Here is a 25719-nt window from a genome sequence, read left to right as displayed (position 1 = left end):
TCCTTTTCCCACACATAACTCAGGGCCGTTAGCACTCAGCTCCCTGAAGTGCTATTTTATCTATTCTTCATGTGGGAGTCAAAGTGCATGGATCATATATTTACTTCAATAAGCCCACTTAAATAACTCACCAGAGACTTGACTAAGGATTTTATCTTAAAACTAAATCATTTAAAACATACAAATATTTATCTTAGTTAGCAGTAAGTTAACTAGGTACTTCCTAAGATGGCAAACACTAATATTCCAATCAAACTCCTATAATACTGAATACTTTAAATAATGCATTTAAATGTTATGACTCAAGACTTTACGTAATTCCTCCAAGTTAAAAAAAATTACTTTGATTATAAGAGATTTATTTTTTAAGTTGTTTTATTTATTTTCTTGGGGGGGAGGTAATTAAGTTTGCATATTTGGTTTTGAAAGGGGTACTGGGGATTGAACCCAGGACCTTGTGTATGCCAAGCACGCACTCTACCACTTGAGCTACACACTCCCACAAGAGAGATTTAAAGTACACCAAAATGTTACTCTTCAAAACCTGCCCGTTAAGTGCCTGGCCCCGATAAAGTGGGTCCCGAATCTGCCGCCTCTCCCCTCCCAGCCAGGCCCCCCACACCTAATCTGGTTCAGGAGTGCACCCGCTCCATCCCTTCAGACCCAGACTGACTAACAGGGGCAACAGTGGTACTGTCCAGGTGGGAGACTACAAAGCTGACGGAAACCATTTCTCCAAGACTCAGTTCCTTTAAGCTTACCCAGGGGCACGGACAACACAAATGCAAAAATCTAAGAGAACGCATTTCTGCCAGTCCTCTTCACACTTTTTAAAATGTAATAGCCAGCGTGCGTTTGTGTAAAGGAAGCATCAAATAACTTTGGAGCTAAATTTCAATTGGTTACTTTGTCTAATATTTTGGATTACACAATTCATAGATATTTTCTCTCTGCTAGAGCTGATTCAGTAACATACAGCGCTTTTACTTTTTATATTGAAAATTTCAAACCTACAGAAAAGTTGTGAATGTGAATGAACGCTAGTATACTCTGCTGGTTTCATTAATTGTTAACATTTTGCCACCTTTGCTTTCTCTTTCTACACACACACACACACACACACACACACACACACAAATTATACATGTTATCTTAATGCTGAACCTTTTGAAGTAGGTTGCAGACATTTCTTCATCTTTAACTATCTCAATGTGTATTTCTAAGAGAAGCATATTCTCTCATAACTATAGTACTGTTATCAAGCTCAGGAAATTGAACATTGATCCAATATTCTACCTAAAAGATTATTTTCAGTGTGTAACTTTAGAGATTCTCCCTTCCTCTCTTTCAAGAAAACCAACATGAAAATTACAGCATGGTATATTACCTGGAGTTGATCTGGATGAAATCTCATGGGGCCAAATTGCACGCCAGCTACTGATACCTGTAAGAAAAAGATCTGCTTAAAAATAAGAAAAAAAAAGAGATAAACTTGCCTAGATTTTTCTCTCTCTACTCAGTGCCACAGATGAAAGTAAAATTTCTACTTCAGAGAAAAATGACAAACACTTAGTAGACAGAGGAATCCCAGGCATCCCCTTATAAACCCCAAGAAAGGTGGAGAGCAGGGAAGGAAAAATAAAATTAGTCTGATCCCAGCTTTTCTTTTCCTAGTTGTGTGTGACTTTAAGTGAATTACTCAACTTCTCTCAGCCTCAATTTCTCATTTGTTACAAAGATCAAATGAAATTACAATAATAAAGACCCTCCAAAGATTAGACACTGAATGAACATTGGTTCCTTCCACATTTACTCCCATCTTTCCCCTGACGGACAATGAAATCTTACATCTAAAATGCACATAAATAATGAAATCCAGCAATCAGAATCATGGGATGTCAGAGCCAAAGAAACCTTACTGAGAAACAGTTGACACTTTCATTTTATAGAGGAGCACAGTGCTTATTCAAAAATGCTCATCTATTTGAGAACGTAACACCAAGACACAAAGATAAATACATTGTCATAACCAAACCCCAATGAGTAATAAGCATCATAGCACCAATGGAGAGCTTAGCATATACTGGGCTGAACATACGTAATCTCACTGAATCTTCACAACAGCGTGAGAGTTTACAGTTGGAAACCTGAGGTTCCAAGTACGTTAAGGCCACACAGCAGCAAGCGGCAGCTGGGATTCCACCGACCTGTCTGTTTAGTTCTATAACCTGTGCTGCAAACCCAGGGCCACTGGAAGATTTGGGCAGTCTGTGCACTGCACAAAGGAGCACAAGGGAGGGAGAAGGTAGGGCTGAAATCCAGCCGTGAACCCTGGCCCTGGGTTGCTATCCCGAAGAAAAGACACGTTTTTTGCAAATTTTCCAGAAACACTGTATGAAGGGACCCCTCCCCTACTCCAGGCCTCTGGGTGATGGTATGAGTCCATACCTCGGACACAGCAGCAGCAGAACCCATAAGATACCTCCTGGCTGCCCACCTCCCATCTCTCCCTCAAGCAGTGCTCTCTCCTACAGTAAATACATGTAACAAAACCCGCTTAGAGATGGAGGAAGTCCAGGTATATTTTTAACTGCTAAACTGATGTCCACTAATAATGGGACACCGGCTCAGTTTCTGATTTGCTTTGTAGTAATTTCATCTCTCCAAAGGTGTAAGAATGAGGGTCGCTACCACTCTAGACCTAAGACTGGGGAGGAGGACTCTGTGGCGGGGCGGCGGGGTGGGTAGACAGACACCCCACGGCACCATCCAGCCTCCTGACCTGGTAGCTGCAGGCCAGCCTCATGTCAATAGGCACAGCTGGATGCCAAAGCCGGAATTTCTGAGAGAAGATGATCCAGGAGGGCCAGCAGAGTCTTAAAAGAGAAAGATCTGCTCTATATAATCACCCCCCACAGCTCAGAGAGAAGGCAAGCAAGAGGCACCGAGAGAGACCAATCTGAACAATGAGTTTTTTGTTGGTTTTTATGAACAAAGTTTAAAGAAATGAATGAATAAAAGAACAAGAAACGATATAGGCCTACTGCCTGGAGAAGTCAGAACTACTCAGAAAAAAGAAAGAAAAGGAAGAAAATGACAGGAAAAAGAAAAAGAAGGAAAATTATTTTGCTGATTTTCTAGAGTACTGGGGGTAGGGGGGGTGCTTTCATAAGAGAAAGCAAAAACCCATCAACAGGAGGGATGTGCCGCTGCTCAGGATAAAGTGGTATAGACAGCGGTCCTCTGTGTGAACCGGGATCTGCAGCCTCTCAGAGGGCGCTCATGAAATTTGCTACAAAGGATCAGTTAGAACATAAAAAAATAAAGTCTGAAAAGAGAGAAAGAAAATATTCACAAATAGCATAAAAACATACGATATACTAGGTCACAGAGAAAACCTTAAAACATATTCCTACAAATAAGACTTGGACAGTTTTCATTTTCAACCGTAATGCAATCAAACCAAAATTTAGAACATGCGTTAACAAATACTCCCTTACCCGGAAAATTTTAAAATATTAACTCATGTAATTTCTGAATCAGAGAGGGAAATGTAAACTACACCTACAGATTACTTGGAAAATAATAGAAATGAGAAAATGTAATAAACCCTGCAGGATACTAGTAAATTTTACTCAGGGGTAAAATTCAGTCTTAAATCTTTTTTGTCGTGAAAGAAGAATTAAGTAAACAGATTAAGCTTTCAAATCCCTAAATTTGCGAAAGTAAACAGTACAAACTTAAGGAAACCAGGAGAAGAAAAATAAGTTAAAGGTAATAATTAATAAAATTTTAAAATGTTAATAACTGGCTTGATTTTTAAAAATACATTTATGTATTCATAGTGTTGGTCATAAGCTGAGGGACAAGATGAAGGCATGGGCAGCTAAGGGCAGGAGTCTCATCCCTCTGGGGAAAACAAGACCGAGCACATGTTGCACACCAAAGGTGGGTGAAGTAACTTTTACAAAGGACAGCATAACTTTTTATGATCTCAACTTATAAAAATAATTCACCACTACATTGATTTTAAGAAATAAAAGAAGCTATAGATTAATTTTTTTAAAGATCATGGATTTTGCCTCAATATAATTTTAGCACTATCATATAAAAACCCTAATGTTTCAGCAATTCTATTTTACCACTGAACACCTACTTTATTTACTTAACTAGATTGCATTTTAACCTTACATCCTGTCTACGGGGTATATCCGGCTCTCAGGACCTCTGTCGAGCAGTGTCCCAGCAGAGCCGGACAACTACTTACCACTGCCCCCCCAAAATAACCACCACCAGGAAATCTGATGACATTACTCAGTGAGCAGACGTCAGCAGTGGGCCCTCAAAGAGTAAACAACTTCCCAACTGCTCTGGATAAGGGCATCGGAACTTCTAGAATTCTTATATTCGCCCTTTTTGTGTGTGTGAAAATCAGAATCAAGCTGATCTAATGCTTCAGGCCATAGCCGTTTTGATAATTATTTATTTTTCACATTAATATTTAAGAAAGGAATAGTCATTTTCAAATCAATTTTAGTAACACAGCTTTCAGCTTCAAAAGCAATAGATATTTCTAGGTAATATAGAAACAACAGTATATTTTTGAGCTGATGGTAGTAACTATACAAGTTGTTGAGTCTTTTGGTTTTTTAAATATTTACATATTTATTAAGACTTACTGTTAAAAAAAGATTGTTAAATTGGGATATCAGATAAGGATGATCTCTGTTTGTATTTTAATATTTTAAAGTATTTTTATAAATATGGCTGGTAGAAATATGAAATAAATTATTATTTGACACTTGGATGAACCACCTATCAGATTTCTCTCGTTTGCCTAACTGACAAACATCATGACACTAGAGGGCAAAGTTACTATGCCATAAATCTTGATCACCGGTGGAGGTAGAAGAGGAAAGAGATAAATAACCTGTCTAAAAATTCTACTCTCCTGAACATCCCTCTATCCCTTACCTGCTTTTTTTTCTGTAGCTTTAGTCATCATTGCCACATGACTTATTTTATTATTTATTTTATTAATTAAGGAGTGTCTCTCCCACAAGAATGTTCTATGAAGACAGGGATTTATCTGCTCTATTCACTCTTGTATTTCCAATACAACTGTGCCTGGCACATGGTAGACATTCAAAAAATCTTTCTGAATGAATGTTTACTCAACAGCTAACCTTTCTGAACCAATCATTTACCTAGAAATCATACTCATACCAACTTGTACATATTCATGTGCATGTAATACAGCACTTTGTTTTCAGAGTATTTTCATATATATTTTATTTTATAAAGGAACACAAAAGAAGGAAGGAATCTTAGGAAAAGCCGAAGCCTCAGGAACCACAAAAGAATCATGTGATCTAGCTCTCTTTCCCACATCCCCTTTATTAGAAACATAAAGTTATGCTGGGATCATTTTATATTAATTGTTTACAAACCTAGGAACTATAGTAAGGACATAAATCAGATTTTGTCCACACCACCCCTCCAGGCTTCCCCTGCACAGCCAGTGGCCATCTTGTCTCTCTGGAAAAAGAGTGACAAGAGTCAGGAGACACCAGTTCTTAGGTGGGAAGAGTCAAAATTAATCCGGACATTTGTGGACCACCTACTTACTATGCTATAAGCCAAGCACAGAGCTAGGTACTAGGAGCGCAAAGACCAATTGCCTACCCTGTCCTTGAGTAGTAGAAGGGGAAGATATAAATGATGACAACATGGTTCAGTTATAATAGAGAAAGAAGGTGTCTACTATGTACTAAATACTTTGCTTCCAATCCTATTTAAATCCAATTTAGTCCTTACCTTATGAATAAGGTAAGTTCATTAACCCCATTTTTTGATGACCAAACTGAAGCTCAGAGCAGGATGGTTAAACAGCTGGTAAGTGGCAAAGGTGGGAGCTGGACTCAATTCATGGGAACTTAATTCCCATGGTCTTTTCATGCTACATTGGGAAAGGCCTAAAATCACCTGACCCTAACCTGTAGCTAGCTGAAATAAGACCAAGAACCTGAAAGCCTCATTCATCCATTTGACAAATCTTTGTTGAACACCCACTATGTGTTAAATGGTTTCCTAGGTACTGAGCATTCATGAGAACAAGAAAGAAAATATCTCGACATAACAGGGAAGGATTTGGTGGCGAGTAACCTGGGTTGCTATTCTGAATCAGAGTCAAGAAAGGCCCCTCCAAGGTTGCATTTCAGAAGGCAAGATCCGAATGACAAGGAGCCAGCCATGCCAGGAATGGAGGAGGAAGCAGAAGGAAGGCTGGTGCCCAGGACCCAGGGTGGGAACAGGGGAAAACTTAAGGAAAGGAAGGGGAAGAGTGTAGAGATGAGCTCATGGCTAGGCAGGAGCTGTAAGATGCAGAGCTTTCTGAGCCAGGACAAGAAACTTGGGTTTTATTCTAAATTTCATGAAAAGCCACTAGAGAGTTCTACACAAGAGAATGGTAAGATCTGTTTTTTTATTTTTTAGAAAGATCCCTTTGGCTACCTGTGGAGAATAGATAGTGGAGGGGTGAGCGTGGAGGCCGAGGCAGTAAGGAAGCTTCTGTAGTAGTCCAAGTGGGAGGGGATGGTAGCTTGGCCTAGCAGTTGCCATGGAGATGAGTAGATAAATCTGGGTGTGTGCTTTGGAGATAGAGTGATCAGGACTTGCTGATGTATAGGGCACAATCAAATTCACTGATTCCAAGACCAGAGTTCTGATGTCTGACCTGCAGTTTCATATCAGTGTTGTGTGGAAATTTGGGGTTCTGCAAGGCATCCTGATAGAAGCTGATGTGGGTCTGCTTGGTCCTTTCCAGATCTACCCACAAGATGGCACCAAGATCTACCCCGAGGCAAAGCTCCTTCCCCTGGTCTTCCCAGAGCAAACGTCCTACAACCAGTATTCCTGAGATGGGACAGATAAATAGAGGTTTGAATTATGACCCCTTTCCCCTAAAAACCTGAGTAATGAGTAACAGATATGCAGCTCTTTGCATGGTGCCTGGCACACAAATCAAGTCTAGCCATTACCACAAGTGAAAGGCGACACATAAGTGTTCACAATGCCCCTGGTTTGGTTCTAGAGCAACGAAGAAATCCTAACTAGGTGTGGGAGCTAGACACGTAGGTTTGGCAGAAAGTGGGTTTCCATTCTGAAAGCTATTTCAAAAAGTCAGCCACAAAAAGTCAAACTACTCATTCCAACCTCCTTTCTGTGTTAAACCATCAGACCTTCCAAATGCAGTCCTCAACCTGATGTGCTACTGTTTAAACCATCTCTCAGTCCTCTCTTAAGAGGGCTACGCAAGGATTCTCAGTAATTGGACTACACTGCTTTTTAAATAAGTAATGCTGGTTTCTTTAAAGTTTCTCTTTGGAATATTTTTTCACTACTAACAATGTCTAAGTCTAAACTTCAAATAACCAGCTCAGAAAAATCAAGGAGGAAGTCATTTTCTTGTGTCCCAAAGAAAACTTAAGGTTTCAGAGGAGAAACCACAGGGAAGGGATGGAAGTAACAACATCAACAGAGTGTGAAGAACCCCTGGGGCAGATGAAGGCCTTAGGTCAAGGATCGGGGGGTTAGGGATGAGGGGACAGAAGGGAGAATGGCTGGAGCCCTGGCCCCAAGCCTCGGACGCTGCAGCTGGATACTGCTACCCTGCTTCCCCTTTATTACAAATAGCAGCAACAGCCCAGGCCACAAGTTTCTTTCCCAGGGAGACTGTCTTCTCCCAGGACCGCTTTTTCCTAAGGGTTTCGAGGTAAAATCTTGACCAGACGCTGTCTGATATTTACAGAGAAAAAAAAATGTACATTTATGACTTCCAAACTAAATACATTTTACGACTTTTTTTTTCAGAATAGTTTTAGGTTTACAACAAAATTGGGAGGGAGGTACAGAGATTTCCCTTATAACCCCACGCCCCACACATGCACAGCCTCCCCGTCATTAACATCACTCACCAGAATAGTACATTTTTTACCAAATGACACATCATAATCACCCCAAATTAGTATTTTATTTTACAATTCACTCTTGGTGTTATACATTCTATGAGTCTGGACAAATGTATAGTGATGTATACCCGTCATTATAATATCATATAGAGTATTTTCATTGCTCTACAAATCCTCTGTACTCTGCCTATTCATCTCTCCCCACTCCCACCACTGGCAACTATTTATCGTTTTATTGCTGTCACAGTTTTACCTTTTCTAGACTGTCATATAGTTGGAATCACACATGTATGTAGCCTTTTCAGATTGCCTTCTTTCACTTAGTAATATGCATCTGAGGCTCCTCCATGTCTTTTTTGTGGCATATCTCATTTCTTTTTAGTGCTGAATAATATTCCATTGTCTAGATGTACCATAATTTATCCATTCACCTACTGAGGGACATCTTGGTTGCTTCTAAGTTTTGACACTTATGAAGATGCTATAAACATCCTTGTGCAGGTTTTTGTGTGGATATAAGTTTGCAACTCCTTTGGGTAAATGCCAAGGAGACCAATTGCTAGATCATATGGTAAGAGTATGTGTAGTTTAGTAAGAAACTGCCAAACTGTCCTCAAAGTGGCTATGCCACTCTACATGTCCCCTGCCATTGTTTGCATATCCCCCTGTTGCTCCACATCCTTTCCAGCATTTGGTGGTGTCAGTGTTCCAGATTTTTGTCATTTAAATAGGTGTGAAGTAGAAACTTACTGTTATTCTAATTTGCATGTCCCTGATGATATATGGTATGGAGCATATTTTCATATGCTTTTCTGCCATCTGTATGTCTTCTTTGGTGAGGTGTCTGTTAAGGTCTTTGGTCCATTTTTAAATCAGATTGTTTTCTAATTGTTGAGTTTTTAAGAGTTCTTTATATATTTTGGACAACAGTTATTTATAGGATGTGTCTTTCGCAAATATTTTCTCCTAGTCTATGGTGTGTCTTCTAATTCTTTTGATAGTGTCTTTCACAGAGCAGAAGTTTTTAATTTTAATGAAGTCCAGCTTATCAATTATTTCTTTCATGGATTACATCTTTGGTGTTGTATCTAAAAAAGAATCACATGGAAATGTTAGCTATCTTAATCCAGCACCTTAGATCGCTTGTCCACACTACCACTTCTGAAATGTTAGCTACCTTGACTGTGGTTGTGGTTTCATTGGTGTACATACATCTGTCAAAATTCAACAAATTGTACATTTGATATATGTGTAGTTTACTGTACAGGAATCATACCACAATAAAGGTATTAAAAATAAAATAAAATAAAATAAAATAAAAAAGCATCATTATAACCAAGGTCATCTAGGTCTTCTCCTGTGTTATCTTCTAGGAGTTTTACAGTTTTGCATTTTCTTTGAGGCCCTCTGATCTACCATGAGTTAATTTTGGTGTGACATCTGTATCTAAATTCATTATTCTGCATGTGGATGTCCAGTTGTTCCAGCACCATTTGTTGAAGAGACTATCTTTGCTCCATTGTATTGCCTTTGCTCCTCTGTCAAAGATCAGTTGACTATTTGTGGATGTCTATTTCTGGGCTTCCAACTTTGTTCTTTAATATTGGTTAGCTATTCTGGGGTTTTTTGGCTCTCTATGTAAATGTTAGAAACTTGCTGGGATTTTAATTGGGATTGCATTGAATCTATAGGTCAAGTTGGGAAAAACTGACTTCTTGACAATATTGAGCCTTCCTACCCATAAACACGGAATCTCTCTCCATTTACTTGGTGGTTCTTTGATTTTGTTCAGAGTTTTGTAGTTTTCCTCATATAAATCTTGTATATATTTCGTGAGATTTATATCTAAGTTTTCATTTGTTTTTTTCGGGGGGGTGCTAATGTAAATGGTACTGTGTTTTTAATTTCAAATTTCACTTGTTCATTGTTAGTATATAGGAAAGAAATTGACTTTTGTATAATAACTTTGTATCCTGCAACCTTGCTATAATCACTTATTAGTTCCAGGAGTTTTCCTGTCTAATGTTTTGGATTTTCTACATAGACAATCATGTCATCTGTGAACAAAGACTGTTTTAAGTTTTCCTGACCAAACTATATAACTTTTATTTCCTTTTCTTGCCTTCCTGAATTAGCAAGGACTTCCAGTATGATGCTGAAAAGGAATGGTAAGAGGGGACATCATTACCCTGTACCTGATCTTAATAGGAAAGCTTCAAGTTTCTCACCATTAAGTGTGATGTTAGCTGTAGGTCTTCTGTAAATACTCTTTATCAAGTTGAGGAAGTTTTCCTCTATTCCTAGTTTACTAAGCATTTTTATCATGAATGGGTTTTGGGTTTTGGATTTTGTCAAATGTTTTTTCTCCATCTACTGATATGATCATTAATTTTTCTTTTTTAATCTGTTGATGTGATGGATTACAATAATTGATTTTCTGATATAGAATTAGCCTTGCTTACCTGGGTTTTTACACCTTTTATATTTGAATTGCTAATATTTTGTTGAACATTTTTGCATCTCTGTTCATGAGAGATATTGGTCTATAGTTTTCTTGTAATGTCTTTGTCTGGTTTTGGCATTAAGGAGATGCTGGCTTCAGAGAATGAGTTATCTTCTGGAAGAGATTGTAGAGGATTGGTATAATTTCTTCTGTAAATGTTTAGTAGAATTCACCAGTGAAACCACATGGGTGCTTTCTGTTTTGGATGGTTATGAATTACTGACTCAATTTCTTCAATAGATATAGGCCTATTCAGATCATCTATTTCTTCTCATGAGAGTTTTGGCAGATACTGTCTTTCAAGGAATTGGTCCTTTCCATCTATGTTATCAGATTTGTGGGCATAGAGCTGTTCACAGTATTCTTTTGATTTCCATGGGATCTGCAGTGATGTCTCCTCTTTAATTTCTGATATTAGTAATTTGTGTCTTCTCTCTTTTTTAGTTAGTCTTCCATAGAGGTGTCTAGAGTCTATTAATCTTTTCAAAGAACTAGCTTTTGGCTTCATGGACTTTCCTTACTGATTTCCTATTGTCAATTTCATTGATTTCTGCTCTAATTATTATTTCATTTCTTCTGCTTACTTTGGATTTAATTTTTTCTTCAAGTTTCCTAAATTGAAAACTTAGATGCTGATTTTAGATCTTTCTCTATCCATTTTAATTTTAATGTATATGTGTCTTTATACTTAAAGTAGATTTGTTGTAGACATTTTTTTCCCCTGCTATTTACTGTGGGATTTTGGTCAAGCTCCTGAAGTTAAATCTCACAATGTTGTGCCATCCCTTCTCTCCTCCCTGATACCAATGCAACAGTTTCTCTGGAGATTTTAACTCTGAGTTGTCTGCCAGCAATTCATCAGTCACAGTTCAGGTTTTCCTACCCAGGCACTGGTTGGGAACCAATTGCTAAGGTTAAACCAAAACTGCCTATACTTGCATACTATACGACTCAGAAGTGAGAATTCTGAGTCTATTCACAAAGATCTTTGTCCAGGGTTATGTGTAGCAGCAGGGAGCTGCAAACAATATGGATATATCTAACTGAGGACTATAATATGGTAGATCTTGAAAGTATATGCTAAGTGAAAAAAAAATTAGAATAAGATCTGTAATACAATACCATTTATGTAAATTAAAATACATAAGTACATAACAATAAATACTTTATAAGAACACATAAAAACAAAATGACATACATTAAACACATTAGAATGGTTACCTGTGGTAGGTAGTGAGGGAGTGGAGAATCAGATAAAAATCAACCAAACAATGAAAAAAGAGAGGAATCTTGGGACATAGGCAAGGATTTTTTTTTATTTATTTATTTATTTATTTATTTATTTATTTGCACAGAAAGCATTAACCATAAAGTTAAGAATTGATTTAAAAAAAGATTTTAAAATTAAGAACTTTTGTTCATCAAAAGACTCTAGTTAGACACTGAAGAGGTAAGTCACAGAATGGGAGAAGGTATTTGCAAAACATATAACCAACAAAGAACACATAACCCCAGAAAACAAAAAACACTCATACCCATAATATATAAAGATGCCTGAAAATCAGTGAGACAAAACTAGACAACCCAACTTGCGAGAGACTTGCACGGATAGATGATGTTAATATGTTAAGAATTGAGAAGGATAATTCAATCCTCTGCATCGGAATTTCAACCGGGAAAAGAAAGTGAGCTCATCAACAATTTTTAAGTTTTAACAATTTTATAAGAATGTATGTAAGCAGGAAATCTGAAAAGATATTTTAAACTTTATAAAACATATAAACAAATGCCACTGGCTAAAGTCTCTTCTATTTTAAGAGAGTTCTTGAGAGAAAAAACAGCATCTGCATCTAGAATTTGTGTATCTACAAGGGGAAATGAGTTACTTATGTAATTACTACACAGTAGAAAGCTTTGTTTCCATAGAGATTATGACACAACTGATTTAGGCCTTAAATTAGAATATTCCGATTTGAATTGAGAAATGATCTTTTTGTCTAAATGAATAGTGTATTCAGTGCGAATAAGAGCTCCGCACATCTGCTGATATCATTTCCTCCTTACTTCAATAATTAATAATGAGAATACATCCACACAAGTCCTAAAAAGGAATTCATATCCCCCAAATTTCATAAGTGCCTGAAAATACATAGGGAATGACATATTTCTACAGGATGTACAAAAATACATAGAGAACATAAAATATCTCAAAATATCTTTCTGCTCATTCATTTCACATCTATGACACTTAAACATTCTCTTGTACTAACTGTGTGAACAGCAAGACAAAAAAAGTTAGCTCTACCTTCCTTCTGTCATCGCTATCGGAACTCAACAGATGAGCTGTACACTGCACTGCAGGGGGGCTGGGGGTGGGAATGCATATTAATCCAAAGCACAAAAACACCAGAATGTTAAGTTTCAAAATCAGTGATATATATGATCCGCAAACACAGTAAGTATGAAACCCTTCAGGGGCTCCACATTGCCCGAGATAAAGCCTGGACTCTGACAGGGCATTTAAGGCCCCCGTAGTGCTTGAAGCTTAAGCTTCAACTGCCCCACCCACTTAGAACTCCTTGAAAGCTCATGTCTCTTGCCGTGGCCACATGGCTCACTCAGCATGGCACACTCCTGCTTTCTTCCTCTTCCCCACTAACTCTATCTCATCTTTCTAGACTCAGTCAGGGGAAACTCGACCTAGGCTTCTGGCCCCGACCTCCATCTGCATGAAGTGCCACACTGTGTTCCCAAGGAACCCTGGGTTTATATTCATCACAGTGAGATTATACTCACTTTTTTTCCCCTACCAGACCGAGCCTCTGAGTTCTATCCACCTTTATAAAACTGGAAGCTAAAAAAAATACAGTGCTCAGTAACTGCTGAATAAATTACTAAATTCTGAATTCAATTACTAAATAACTGAAATCCCCAACATTTCCCCATGTTTTCATAATAAATGCTCCTAAAGGAAATATCTAAGGAAAAAAAAAAAGGGATAAACAATCCCAGTTGTTAGAGTAAAATCAAGGCAGGCCAGGTTTCCTGATAGGCTTAATGATTCTCTTATTTTTCTAATTTCACTGTGAAATCTTTCCAGCTGAATGGATATTCTATCTCTCAAAGGTCTCCAAAGAAATGATCCAATCTTTAATTTGGTTACAGTTCAGTATATTCTCAATTAGCCAAATATTCAAAGTTCTGTATGATTAGATTTTTATCTTGTTGCTACTCTGGGCATTCTGGCACCCCAGGTAAATTGCTACTGTCAACTACGTTTTGTTTAGATATCATAGAAAGTACCTGACCTCCCTTTGAAAATTGTTTTCTATTAAACTATATTTAAGTAAAAAACAGCATTGGTTCTGAGCACACTTAACTGAATCTCAAAAGAAAGCATTATATAAAAAACAGGAAGTGAGCCTTCTCTGATTCAATCAAAGACACAATTTTCATATAGAAATACTAGGATATGACCATGTGACTATAGAAAAAATTACTCGTAAGACCAATAACAAAAGCAAAAATATTTTGGAAATTAACAATAATTTTTTTAACATTTTTTATTGATTTATAATCATTTTACAATGTTGTGTCAAATTCCAGTGTAGAGCACAATTTTTCAGTTATACATGAACATATATATATATATTCATTGTCACATTTTTTTCTGTGAGCTACCATAAGATCTTGTATATATTTCCCTGTGCTATACAGTATAATCTTGTTTATCTATTCTACAATTTTGAAATCCCAGTCTATCCCTTCCCACCCTCCACTCCCTTGGCAACCACAAGTTTGTATTCTATGTCTATGAGTCTATTTCTGTTTTGTACTTATGCTTTGTTCGTTCGTTTGTTTGTTTTTTAGATTCCACATATGAGCGATCTCATACGGTATTTTTCTTCCTCTTCCTGGCTTTCTTCACTTAGAATGACTTTCTCCAGGAGCATCCATGTTGTTCCAAATGGCGTTATGTTGTCAGTTTTAATGGCTGAGTAGTATTTCACTGTATAAATATACCACATCTTCTTTTACCAGTCATCTGTTGATGGACATTTAGGCTGTTTCCATGTCTTGGCTATTGTAAATACTGCTGCAACAATAAATTTTTATTGTATATCTCTAGATATACTCAAAATATCTTTACGTATCAAGCTAAATGAAACTTGAATTTTATCATGTGATTTAATGGTGTGTGAAAATTTTTCCAATAAAAAGTTATCAGAAAAAGTAGCAAAGTAGCAAACATACATAGCAATGACAAGGAATAAATCTGAAACATGAAGTTATAATTACCCTCAGAAAGTGAAATTAGGCCAAACCACTTCTGTAAGTAGCTGGTTTCACTTACTATAGATCAATTTTTCCTAAACAATTTTCAGTAAACAGGTGGCTGAAGGGCCTGGGGAAACACAGATTCTTAGCACACTGAAGACTTCTGAGGAGAATGACACTGTGGGGCAAGTCCACAGGGCTGGCTTCATCCACCATCCCAGAGGTGGTCTGAAGAAAGACTGTTAACAGGAGAGAGGAAGTTTGAATACGTGGTTTTGTTTTTATGACCTTTTAACTGTGATTGACTGTACACACTGCAAGCAGAGCAATCACCTGGGGACACCTGAACTGCAGTGGGCCTACGGACAGGGCTCCACGAGGAACCACTGAAGAGCCTCTCACAGATCCCACCTGCAGAGGTGACTGTGCTTGAGGACACGTGACTCAAAAAAAGAGCTCGGTAGTGAACGAAATGCATGAAATAAATCTGGAGATGGTTTTATCTCCACTGCCCTTCTGGCAGGTGAACGAACATCTGAGAGGCTGACAACCCAGTGAGCATACAGTTTGCTTCTGAAATTGGTACACTGAATATACAGGGCTCTTGCAGGGTCACCAAAAGTGATCGTAAGTCATCTTCCCACTTTAAACCTGTTTAATGGAAATAGCGCTTCCTCCACTCCTAAAACTGGGACAAGGCTCACAAAGTTTCTGCCCTCTCTTTCGTAATATTAAGTCCTAGAGTTGCATTTTATTAGTCTCCTAGGGCTGTTGTAACAAATTACCACAAAATAGGTGGCTCAAAACAACTGAAATTTATTCTCTTACAGGACAGGAGACCTGAAGTCCAAAATCAAGGTGTAGGCAGGGTTGGTTCCTTCCACAGAATCTGAGGAAGAAGCTATTCCACGCCTCTCTCCTAGCTTCTGGTGGCTGCTGGGAATCCCTGGCTTTCCTTGGTTGTAGCTGTGTCATTCCAATCTCTGCCTCTGCCGCGGCACAGACCTCTTAGAAGGACAACAGCCCTTGAATTTAGGGCCCACCCTAATTCAGGATGACCTTATCTTAACTAATTACCCCTGCAAAGACTACTTCCAAATGGGTCACATTCTGAGGTTCCAGTGGACATTAATTTTGAGAGGACACTATTCAATGAGTATACTCATTATATCACAAATACAGCCCCAATTCAGTAATTAAAAATGGTCCGTCCATGTCATTTACATAAAGTTCAAATCAGGCAAAACTAATCTATAGTATATTTTGTAGGGGTAGTGGGTGACTGAGAGAGAATACCAGGGAGCCTTATAGGTTCCTGGAATGTTCTAGTTTTGATCTGGGTGCTGATACATTTACGAAAATTAATCAAGTTGTACACTTATGAGTTACGCATTAACTGCATTAACTTTCAAAAAAGAGTTTAGGCACTTTAAAAAGAAAACCATCAGTCCAATATCTTAACAGGCTTCAGTTTTCATTTGAAGAAGATTCTCTCTCCACCATCAGGGCCAGTTGCAGGGCAGCACTACCTTCAGGAAAGGGGGTGCCGCTTCTCTCTCCCTCACATCCTCCCCTCACGTCCCCCTCCAACTGCTAGCTGCTGCTTCTGAGGCAGGGAGCAAGGCCCAGAGAGGTGGTCTCACTGGAGGAGCACTACCAAACGATTTCTCACTCTTAGAGCTTTTTCTCTTACGGAGGGAGCATCTCTGTGGTTTCTCTGGGGAGTCTCCTGTGTCCCACCCACAGAAGGGCAGTGCCTCTGCTGTCAGGGAACCGTATTAGTGGAGGATGTGATCTGACTTCCTGTGACCCAGCTGGTGACCTCCAACTCCCATCTATACTTACTGATATGACGGACAGTGGCCTTATCAGTCATCTTTGTTTTCCTTCATAGAGACCGTTTTCCTTTCTATGTATTCTGGTATTTAAGATGGTTTATTTTTTATCTAGTGGTCACTGTGATTAATATCTGAAAACCTTTATTTCTTTAGACAGTATCTACTTAATTCTCTATGAGAAATAATGAAATTAAGATATTTTCTTCTCCTGCACCATTTCTCCATTATCTTATTTGAGTCCATCATACTATATCCTGTCTAACTTTGTGCTCTTAAACATACCTACACTTCTATTAGTTTGACTGTAAGCTTTAAATGATATCCTTTGAACCCTACCTATTAAACACAGGGGGAAAATATTCTGAATTTACCACCATCTTTGTTCCCCTTTTCCTCTCAAATTTGGTTAGTTACATAATTTCATATTGTCAGGTCATATAACCTTTACATTCTGTTCTATTGCACTAATCTCCAAATTTGTTTTAACCTACAGTTAAACAGACTCAATGCTCAAAACAGTTCTTTTGCTGGAATTTTTCCACTTATTTCTTGGTAGACTGAAGTATGTCTTTGACTAGATTCCTTAAGAAGAGTTCATGGGAATATTCTGCCTCAATTTTCTTATACTAAAAATAAAAACAATTTCAATGAATATAAAATCCTTGGGTCAAACACTCTTCTTAAGGATTTTGTCAGTGTTTTTCAATGTTGAGTAATAAGGTGCAGTGAAAATTTCCCCTTTTATATGTGAGGTGATCTTCTGGCGTGGCTGTTGGTCCAAATAATTCTTTACAGTTGAAGTCCAATAACTTTACTGGGATTACACTGCAAGGCTGGCCATTTTATGTTAATTTTTCCTGGGTACAATGCATCATTTCAAACTGTAGATTCAAGCTCTCCTTTCTGTAAAGTTTTCTTGATTTAGATCTTTAAATTTTTATTCTATTATTTTCCCTTCTTCAGGGAATTTTTGTACTTTTCATTCACATCTCTAATCTTTTTTAACTATTTCTATTTCACTTTGCTCACTTATTTCATTCCTATTTTTTATACATTATCTTGTGTCACTTTTAACTTTGCCTTCATTTTTTTTTTGGATGGTTTTCATTTTTCCCTTCACTTTCTTGAACTTAGGTTTCTTTGCCTATTGACTTGCCTGAACTCCTGTATTTCTGATTTGTGCTCCAGCTCTTTATAGAGGTGGGCTTTTTCTTTAATATGTGAAATACTTGGTTAAAATTTTCATTTGTTCTGTGTCAGCATTTTTTCGAGTGTTTCTCTTTATCGTTTTGTTTTTTCATGTTTCTTCATCATTTTTTAGTAATTATGTTTGACTAGATCCCGAACTGGTCCATTTTTTGATTACTCATTTTTGAAGGCAGTTTTTCCTGGACCAGTTTTCTGGGAGGAGAGCCAGAGCCATGCTGAGGGGAGCAGAGAATGCTCTTCCTGTTGCCGGCAGGCCCGTGCAAGTGTACACACATGCGGGGGAAGGTTCTTCAGCTTCTCGCTCTCCATCCAGAGAGGCAGGCAGCTGGGAGTGCTGCTGCCAGTGCAGAGTCCTCTCCCTCCTGCCGCCACCGCTCCTGCTCCCTACAACTGTTACCGATGTGAGTCCGCGTTCAGTCCAGCCTCCTCTGCATCTTGGAATCAGACTGGATCCAGTGAAGCTCCTGCCACCAGCCTGTGCACTCATTTCCACTATTTCAAACCAAGCATTTTGCTTTTGAACCCCAGGGTGTATCCCTCACCTTGGAAAGTGTTGCTTGCTAGTTGATTTTTCTTTTCCTGAGGTCTGCAGCTGCAAGTGTCTTCTGTCTACTTTCTCTCATACTCCTGGTCCAATCTTTCAAAATCCTTTTCCACTTATTTTGTGGTTTGGGGTTTCAGACATCTCCTAATTTCTTCAAAGATAGAGTTTTCATTTGTTTTTTTATTGTTGTTTTATTCCCTCTTAGTTGCTTGGGATAATTCTCCAGGGAAGGATGAAGAAAGGCTAACTTTACCACATTCAAATCTTTTAAGTTTTACTTTTTTCCTCCAAAAAGAAAATGCTTTTATGATTTCTTTGAATCTAAAGTTACTCCAAAACCCAGACAATATAGAAAGGATGCAGAGGGAAAAAGTAAAAAGCTATCATCTGAAATCTATATCATTAACCTAAAGTAGTAATCCCTGTTAACAAATGAGCACATATCCTGATGCACATGAACTGACCTTTTCCCATGCTTTTTTTTCCACTGAAAATTGAGCATTTTCTTGCAAATACAGATTTAAATTATAACTTTTAATAGCTACATGATATTCACAAGAACTTTCCTTTAACTAAGAGTATCTTGAGACACTGAAATGTTTAAACTTTAAAGTAAACAATCCCATAAAACCAGAAGTCATGCCTCTTAAAGATCAAATTTTCCACATTTCAGTTTGCTTGTAAATGAGAGAAAATGAGGGGTTTATTCCACAGGCTTTTAGAAATAAAACAAGCAGGCCTATGCTAGGTAACTAAGGGTTCGTTTTACAAGTTACTGTTTCCACGACCTTTGTTCCCTGTATAATGAATACACTGTATTTTCCTGGTTTCTCATTTACAAGAGGGAGAAACTCCGAACAAAATTATCCAAGTGTTATACCAACAACAGATAATCTCTACAGGTTATTAATCAAGAAGAGTGTCAAGAGAATTACAAGCTGCTCCTTTTACAACTCGAGGTGAGCTTGTACTATGGTGTCAAACAAGGGAATGTGTGCAAATTGCCTGCAGTCTGTGAGTTTTCATTAAACTGTCTTTTCTAATCCATTTCCTTAATTATTAGAGACTTAGAGCTACATAAACACCGAACCTCAGAGCTATGGCTGTGAAGTAAAGAGAGAAAACATTCTGTTCTTTCTCTCAGCAGACCACAGAGGCAATTTTTTTTTCACTGAAACATCCCCTACACAAATGAGCAAACCTCCAGATGGCAAAGCACTGGCATGAGCCAAGGAACAACAATTCTAAGTGAGTGTTATTCACAAAACTACTCCAGTAAGTGCTTGAGTGTAGACTGTAGGTTAGGATATGCCGCTTATGAAACTGGGTAATCCTTGATTCAGCAGTAAAGTCAGGCCCAAGAATTGCAGCTAGAGAAGTCCAGTAACCAGCCTCAGTGATTTACTATAATCAAGTCACCACCAACAATAATAGCCTGTAACATTTGGGTGTTTACTATGTACCAAGGAGTTCCTAATTTAACCCTCACATCAACCTGATAAAGTAGGAACTGTTATTATTACTTCTAATTACCAATTGGAAGCAGAGACGCAACAAGGTTAATCTACTTGCCAGTCATACAGCTAGTAAGTGGGGATGTGGAACCTGGACCCAGGGCTGTGTGACCCCCAAGGCCCACACCTGTCACTGCACTATACAGCTTCATGCACTTAACAGTGATGGGAACTCAGAAGAGGGGTAAGTGGTTTTGATCAAGGCAGGCAGAAGAGACAGCAATCAGGCTGGGCCTGGAAAGGCAGACAGAGAGGCAGAGAAAGGTCAAAGTCCATGTAAGGAAAAGCACACAGGAAAGGAAAGCAGAGGCGGAGTTTTTGACAGCCAGGTGGATGATGCTAACTAAGTACCACCTCCTTGTCCCCCATCTATCGGGTAAGATGCTGTTCTAGACACTGGAAGACAAGATATGTGAGAGACAAAGATAGAAGCTAGTCCCAGCTCTGCCTCTCATCATTATGTGGCCTTAGGTTAGTCACTTACCACTCTGGGCCTCAGCCTAGTCTGCCAGATAAGAAATGTAATGGGCTATCAAGTTCTGGTTTAGGTAACATAACAATATCTCATGTATTTTGTATTTTATAATCTTTTTAGAAATAGACTTCCTATTGTAAGGATATGAAATAGCCATTCAATCAGGTTTGGATGTGAAATTGTCATTCATTCACTTCAACAAATATTTATAGAGCACTTTTTATGCACTAAATCTTACTGAGTGCTAAAGTTATAAAAATATGGATCTTATCATCCAAAAGCCAAATATAGAAGGGTAGAATAATATAAACAAATAATTACAACACTTTGTGAATGTTTAACAACAAAAGCTTGTACAGAGTGTGACTGCGAAGTGACTGATTAACTCTGTCCAGGGTGGGGGTGGGGGGGAGGGCGCAGGTAGGGAGGGCAAAAATCACGAAAGTTTTCAGAAGAGTGATGCCCGCAAGGTAAATCTTGAAGAAAATGTAGGGCTGAGCTAGGCAAGAAGGGGGAAAAGAGCATTCCAGAAAGAGAAAATACTATGTGCAAACGCAGGTGTAAACCCACATAGCATGTTCAGGAATATCAAAGAGCTAAAGCGGTTGAGATGGAAGATTCCACAGTAGATGAGGCTGAAGAAGGGGCTGGGTCAGATGACAGAGAGCCTAGCTCACTGGCAGGTCTCCACAATTAACAATGCTGCAGTCCGGCGAGTAAACAAGTGCCCGGCACAAATACCAGGTAAGAACAATAAAACGGACTCCAAACCCCAGCAGCTAGCAGGTTAGAGCTGCTCCCACATCTCCCACTCTGATCACAGCCAGAAGTGGGGTGACTAAGTGCACAGGAGAAGAAAATCAGTGTGGCTGGGGGACTAGGGAGGCAGTGGCTGGAAGATCAAGCCAAACTGGGGCGGGTTCAGTGGAGGCTACTGAGGTTTAAGGAACTGAAGATGTTCCACAAACAGGAGACGAAAACTCAGGAAGAGTCGTAACGGCCACTGTTAAACATCTCGAGGACTTCACGTGAGGAAAGAAGAACTAAAACAGTTGTGGGGGCTCCAGGGAGTAGCACTGGCCCAGGAGAAACAAGAGGTTTGAGCTCAGGTAAGAGAGGACCACACCTGTTAACAGCCTCTGTAGGATGCATTCTCAACAGCATCTCCCTTCTCGCCCTTTCCCCTGGCAGCACCAGCAGAGACCACAAGATGCTCACGGCTGCAGCCTTTTCTGAAGCAGAGCAAGGGCCAGTAGAGCCCCTGGCCAATGAGACCTGAGGGGCAGCCTGCTGATGGCGGGGGGTGGGGGGGTGTCTTACAGAAAACTTCTTCCTTCCGGTGAAAAGAGTGTCTCTTCCTGCCTAAGACCAGGTCGTGTGAGTACGTGATGCTGTAGACAGAGCTGCTCCCTTGCACGTCAAGGCAGACAAGCTGCCTAGGGCTACTGAATTAGCCATTTCAGAACCTCTCTGCCAGACTTCTTGTTATGCAAAAAAAGTAAGTAGCTTTTAAGCTGTGAATGCTGTTAGCTGCAGCTGATACAGGTCAAGGCTCAGAGGTGAACAAAGACTGAATGTGCAGCTTCAAAGAAAGGTCCTGACAAAGGCTTCGCAGAATACTGTAAAGCAGAGTCAGGTACCAGAAAATGTTTCTATCCCAAGGTTTGACAGACTGTTTTACCACTGTACCTTCTCATGATTTTATTCAGCCTCACCAAAAAAAATTTCAGTACGGAAAAAAGGAATACATGATATAAAATGCTGTGTATCTGGGAAGAAGATGAAGAATAGAAGAAGGCAAAGGTAATGGATGTTATAAGTAAAGAGCCCTGGTTTAAAAAAAAAATTGTCTCTGCAAATTTGTGAATGATGCTCCAAAGTTTAAAGTTTAAAAAAGAAAAAGACCCATGAGGACAGAATAGAGTTGAAGGAGTTTGAAGCAAATACAAGGTGTGGAGGAAAAGGAAAAGCAGCAAAAATAAGAAAGAAGTGTAAGTTTCTACCTGTAGCCAACACTGATTTATTGAGAAAATAACTTTCAATGGAAAGTTGGGTTATTAAAAAAAAAATCCTGGCAAGAGAGGATCCTACTACCTAAGGTTAAGATAAGACACCTGACAAAATATGTCAGTTATTAACAAAGCATTTCAAGGCTGGCTGCCTAAATGAAACATCAGAATTACATCCTCTCCAGAGAGCTCCGCATAGTCTTAGGTTTGATGAACACTTGAGTCCTTACCTCTCTCTCCTGAGAGGCTACTTTCTGCTGTCATCAATCCTTTTTGGTAGACTCCAATTTAACTCAGTGTTTATTCTAAACATCCACATTGAAAAGTGCTGCATGCAAGATTTAAAAAATAAGGAAGACAGTGCCTAATGCTCTCAAGAAAACTACAGTTGACTGGAAAGGACAAGACAAATCCATTAGACAGATCAGAAGGAAAGTCTTAGCTGTGCCGGGAGGGGTCAGGCAGGAGGTGGGATCTGAGATGAGCCTTGAAGGACAGGCAGGATTTTGAGAGGCAAAAAGGGCAAAGAGGAGGCTACAACCCAAATAAATCACACAATTAAGCAGGCAAGAAATGAGTTTTTCCCCCCAACTGTCAAATGCTCGAACAGATAACACTTTTGGTAGGTAGGAGTAAACTGGTACATTTGTAAAAGACAGTTTAACAGTACAAAGTGTTTTAAATGTTCACCACTCTATAATTTAGCAGTTCAAGTTTTATATATATATATGTATGTGTGTGTGTGTGTGTGTGTGTGTGTGTGTGTGTGTGTGTGTATATATACACACACACACACCTCCTAAAGAGAAATCATGGTATTTTATACCATGTGCATATATTATTTGCTCAAAAAAAATTAAGCCTAATTATAGTGTGGGGAAAAAAGATTTAATTATATGGAGGTTCACCATAACATTGTTTATTAGAGCCAAATGTTGTCAGCCAGAAATGTGGTTAAATACTACCTCTATACAATGTAATGGTATAAAGTGTTTATAATAACAGAAGTATATTAATTGACACAGAACGTGTTAATGTAAGTTTTAAAAGCAGGTTTCAGAACAAGGTACTGCAAGAGCCCATCATTTATTTTATATGTGTGTGTGTGTGTGTGTATATATATATATATATGTATGTATATACATACATATATATATATATATGTATCTCCACAGAAAAATGACAGGAAAGGTATGCAACAACAAAAAACATCAGTGATTTTCTCTCAGACATAAAATAACAGATGATTTTTATTTTTGCTTATTTGTGTTTTCTCATTTGCTAAAGTAAACATGTATCATTTACACATTGAGAAATAAAAACATAGGATTATGTAAATTTTCTAAGATATATGGGTAATATTTAGTCCTTTTATGGCACTATTCCACACATACAGTACGATACCATGTTTTGTAAGATGACAGTGAATGTCACTGCTCAGTCAATTTATGCATTTCCTTGAAAGGATAGAAGTACCTACAGGGAGGAGGGAGAGGAAAGCAGATTGTTTCAACAGACCCCGATCTCTGTTTCCTTGTGGTCTGAACACTGATGATGGGACATGTCTCCTGAAACCATTTTACTTCAAACACCACCTTCCTCAGAGAGGGTAGCTTTCTCTCTATTTTATGGGTCATTCTTCAGCCTCCAGACCCTTAAATATTTTTTAATCATCTACAAAGAGAAGTATGCACTCTTCATTTCACATCTGTTTGCAACTCTTTTTAGGAACCTGACTGGCAAAGCTTAGATTAAAATTCTAGGGAAGTTCTAGCTGCCAGTCCAGACCACAGCCCATTGGGAAGTGTGGTGACTCTCTAATGGGGTCTCAAGGGTCTCCTGGTGGGTGATAACAATGGATCCAAAAAGGAAAGGCCTTACAGGCAAATGACAATCAATTCCTCAGGGTTTCATCTTTATGAGTGACTAAGAACTACATCGTAGTAACCTCTTAACTGAGGTATTAAGAGATAAAATGCGGTGTTCATAAACCAAATTAGATATTATTACAGTCACGCAGTGTTTTAAAAAAAAAATGTAGCCCACAGTAAGAAAAACGTTACATCATGAACCAGGCATACAGACACACATAACCAAAGCACAGGTTTCACAACAGTACTTCTTGCTACATGAGGCACTTTATTCTATATTCCAGGTCAATTTAAAATAATCTCTAGTAGTTTTTAAGATAGCCGCACATGTTTTCACCCTGTCTGCTCCCCTTGAATATGGGCAGGCTCAAGACTGCTTCAGCCAATAGAGAACACTTGCCCTCTAGATACTTCTTTTAGGAACCCACTTTCTTGGAAAACCATCCACTATGCTGTGAGAAGTCCAAACCACACAGAGAGGCTACATATAGGTGCTCTGGTCAACAGCCCCAGCTTATCCCACCGCCTTCAAGGCATCCCAGCCCAGGGACCAGACACTAGTTGTGAAGGAGCCTCCAAATGGTTCTCTCACCCCCAGCCACTGGAAACACTCCCTGCCATCTGAGGCCCCAGGCATCCTGGAACAGAGACAAGTCACTCCCTACCATGCCCCATCCAAATTCCTGGTCCAGAATCCATGAGCATAATAAAACGGTTGCAGTTTAACGCCACTAAGTTTGGGGTGGTTGGTTGCACAGCAATAATAACTAGAACAGCAGTCCTCAGCATAATCTGCAAAACTGATGTCATGATCCATTAGGGCAGTTCGACAGACACTGGTTCAGAGGACACTGATTCAGTATCTGAAGCCTGGCATTCAAACCTACCAAGTTCCCGCTGAGTCTCTGCACACCCAGACAGGTTCAAACTGTTGTCACTGGGAATGGATGGAATGGGTGGGATGGGGTAAGGGAGACAGTAGGGTGTTTGGCCCCATATAGATGTGTCAGCATCAAAAAGGCTTAATTAAGACTGGGGCCAAGCTCTGAAGCGCAAAGGTGGATAACGTTGTTCTGGCCAGAGTCTAAAGGTGTTCCTAGCTTCCGAAAGATGGTCCAACGTCCCTGCATAACCATCTGCCAAAACAGATACTTAAGGTCTCCACAAAAACCTTCTGGTCTAAAAGCTCCCTACTTACTTCTATCCACTTTCAGTGCTTTCAGCCCTATCTATAGTTTCAGACTTTTCTGTTAATGGATAACTTTCATCTAAATATAAACTCAGATTAATCTGTTAAGGATTAGCAGATTCTTTAAAGAAAAAAAAAGGGAGGGGGGAGTAAGAAGCATTTCTGGTGAATGGAGAGTGTCCAGCAGGTCTGGGGCCAGAGAATTTAACTGTAATTGGTTAATCCAGCTTTTCTTTCTTAAATATCACTAGTTATACTAATGTTGTAATACTGGCCTTGAGGAAAAAAACAGGAAATTCATGACTAGGATAGGACTCCC

At 38.9% G+C, this 25719-nt stretch overlaps 1 protein-coding gene across 3 annotated transcripts in view; it reads right to left on the bottom strand.

Moving 5' to 3' along the window:
- PDE8A (phosphodiesterase 8A) overlaps nucleotides 1-25719 on the bottom strand; it is a 117652-nt gene that overhangs the window by 52412 nt on the left and 39521 nt on the right. For all 3 annotated transcript variants that reach the window (XM_010955119.3, XM_074354161.1, XM_074354160.1), the window contains exon 2: nucleotides 1388-1444. In XM_010955119.3, coding sequence (XP_010953421.1) covers nucleotides 1388-1414 — 27 coding nt within the window. In that variant the 5' untranslated portion in view covers nucleotides 1415-1444. The remainder of the gene's footprint in view (nucleotides 1-1387; nucleotides 1445-25719) is intronic.

Source organism: Camelus bactrianus, chromosome 27, assembly GCF_048773025.1.
Source record: "Camelus bactrianus isolate YW-2024 breed Bactrian camel chromosome 27, ASM4877302v1, whole genome shotgun sequence".
In the NCBI taxonomy this organism is placed as follows: Eukaryota; Metazoa; Chordata; class Mammalia; order Artiodactyla; family Camelidae; genus Camelus; species Camelus bactrianus.
This window is presented reverse-complemented; position numbering and strand designations above follow the sequence as displayed.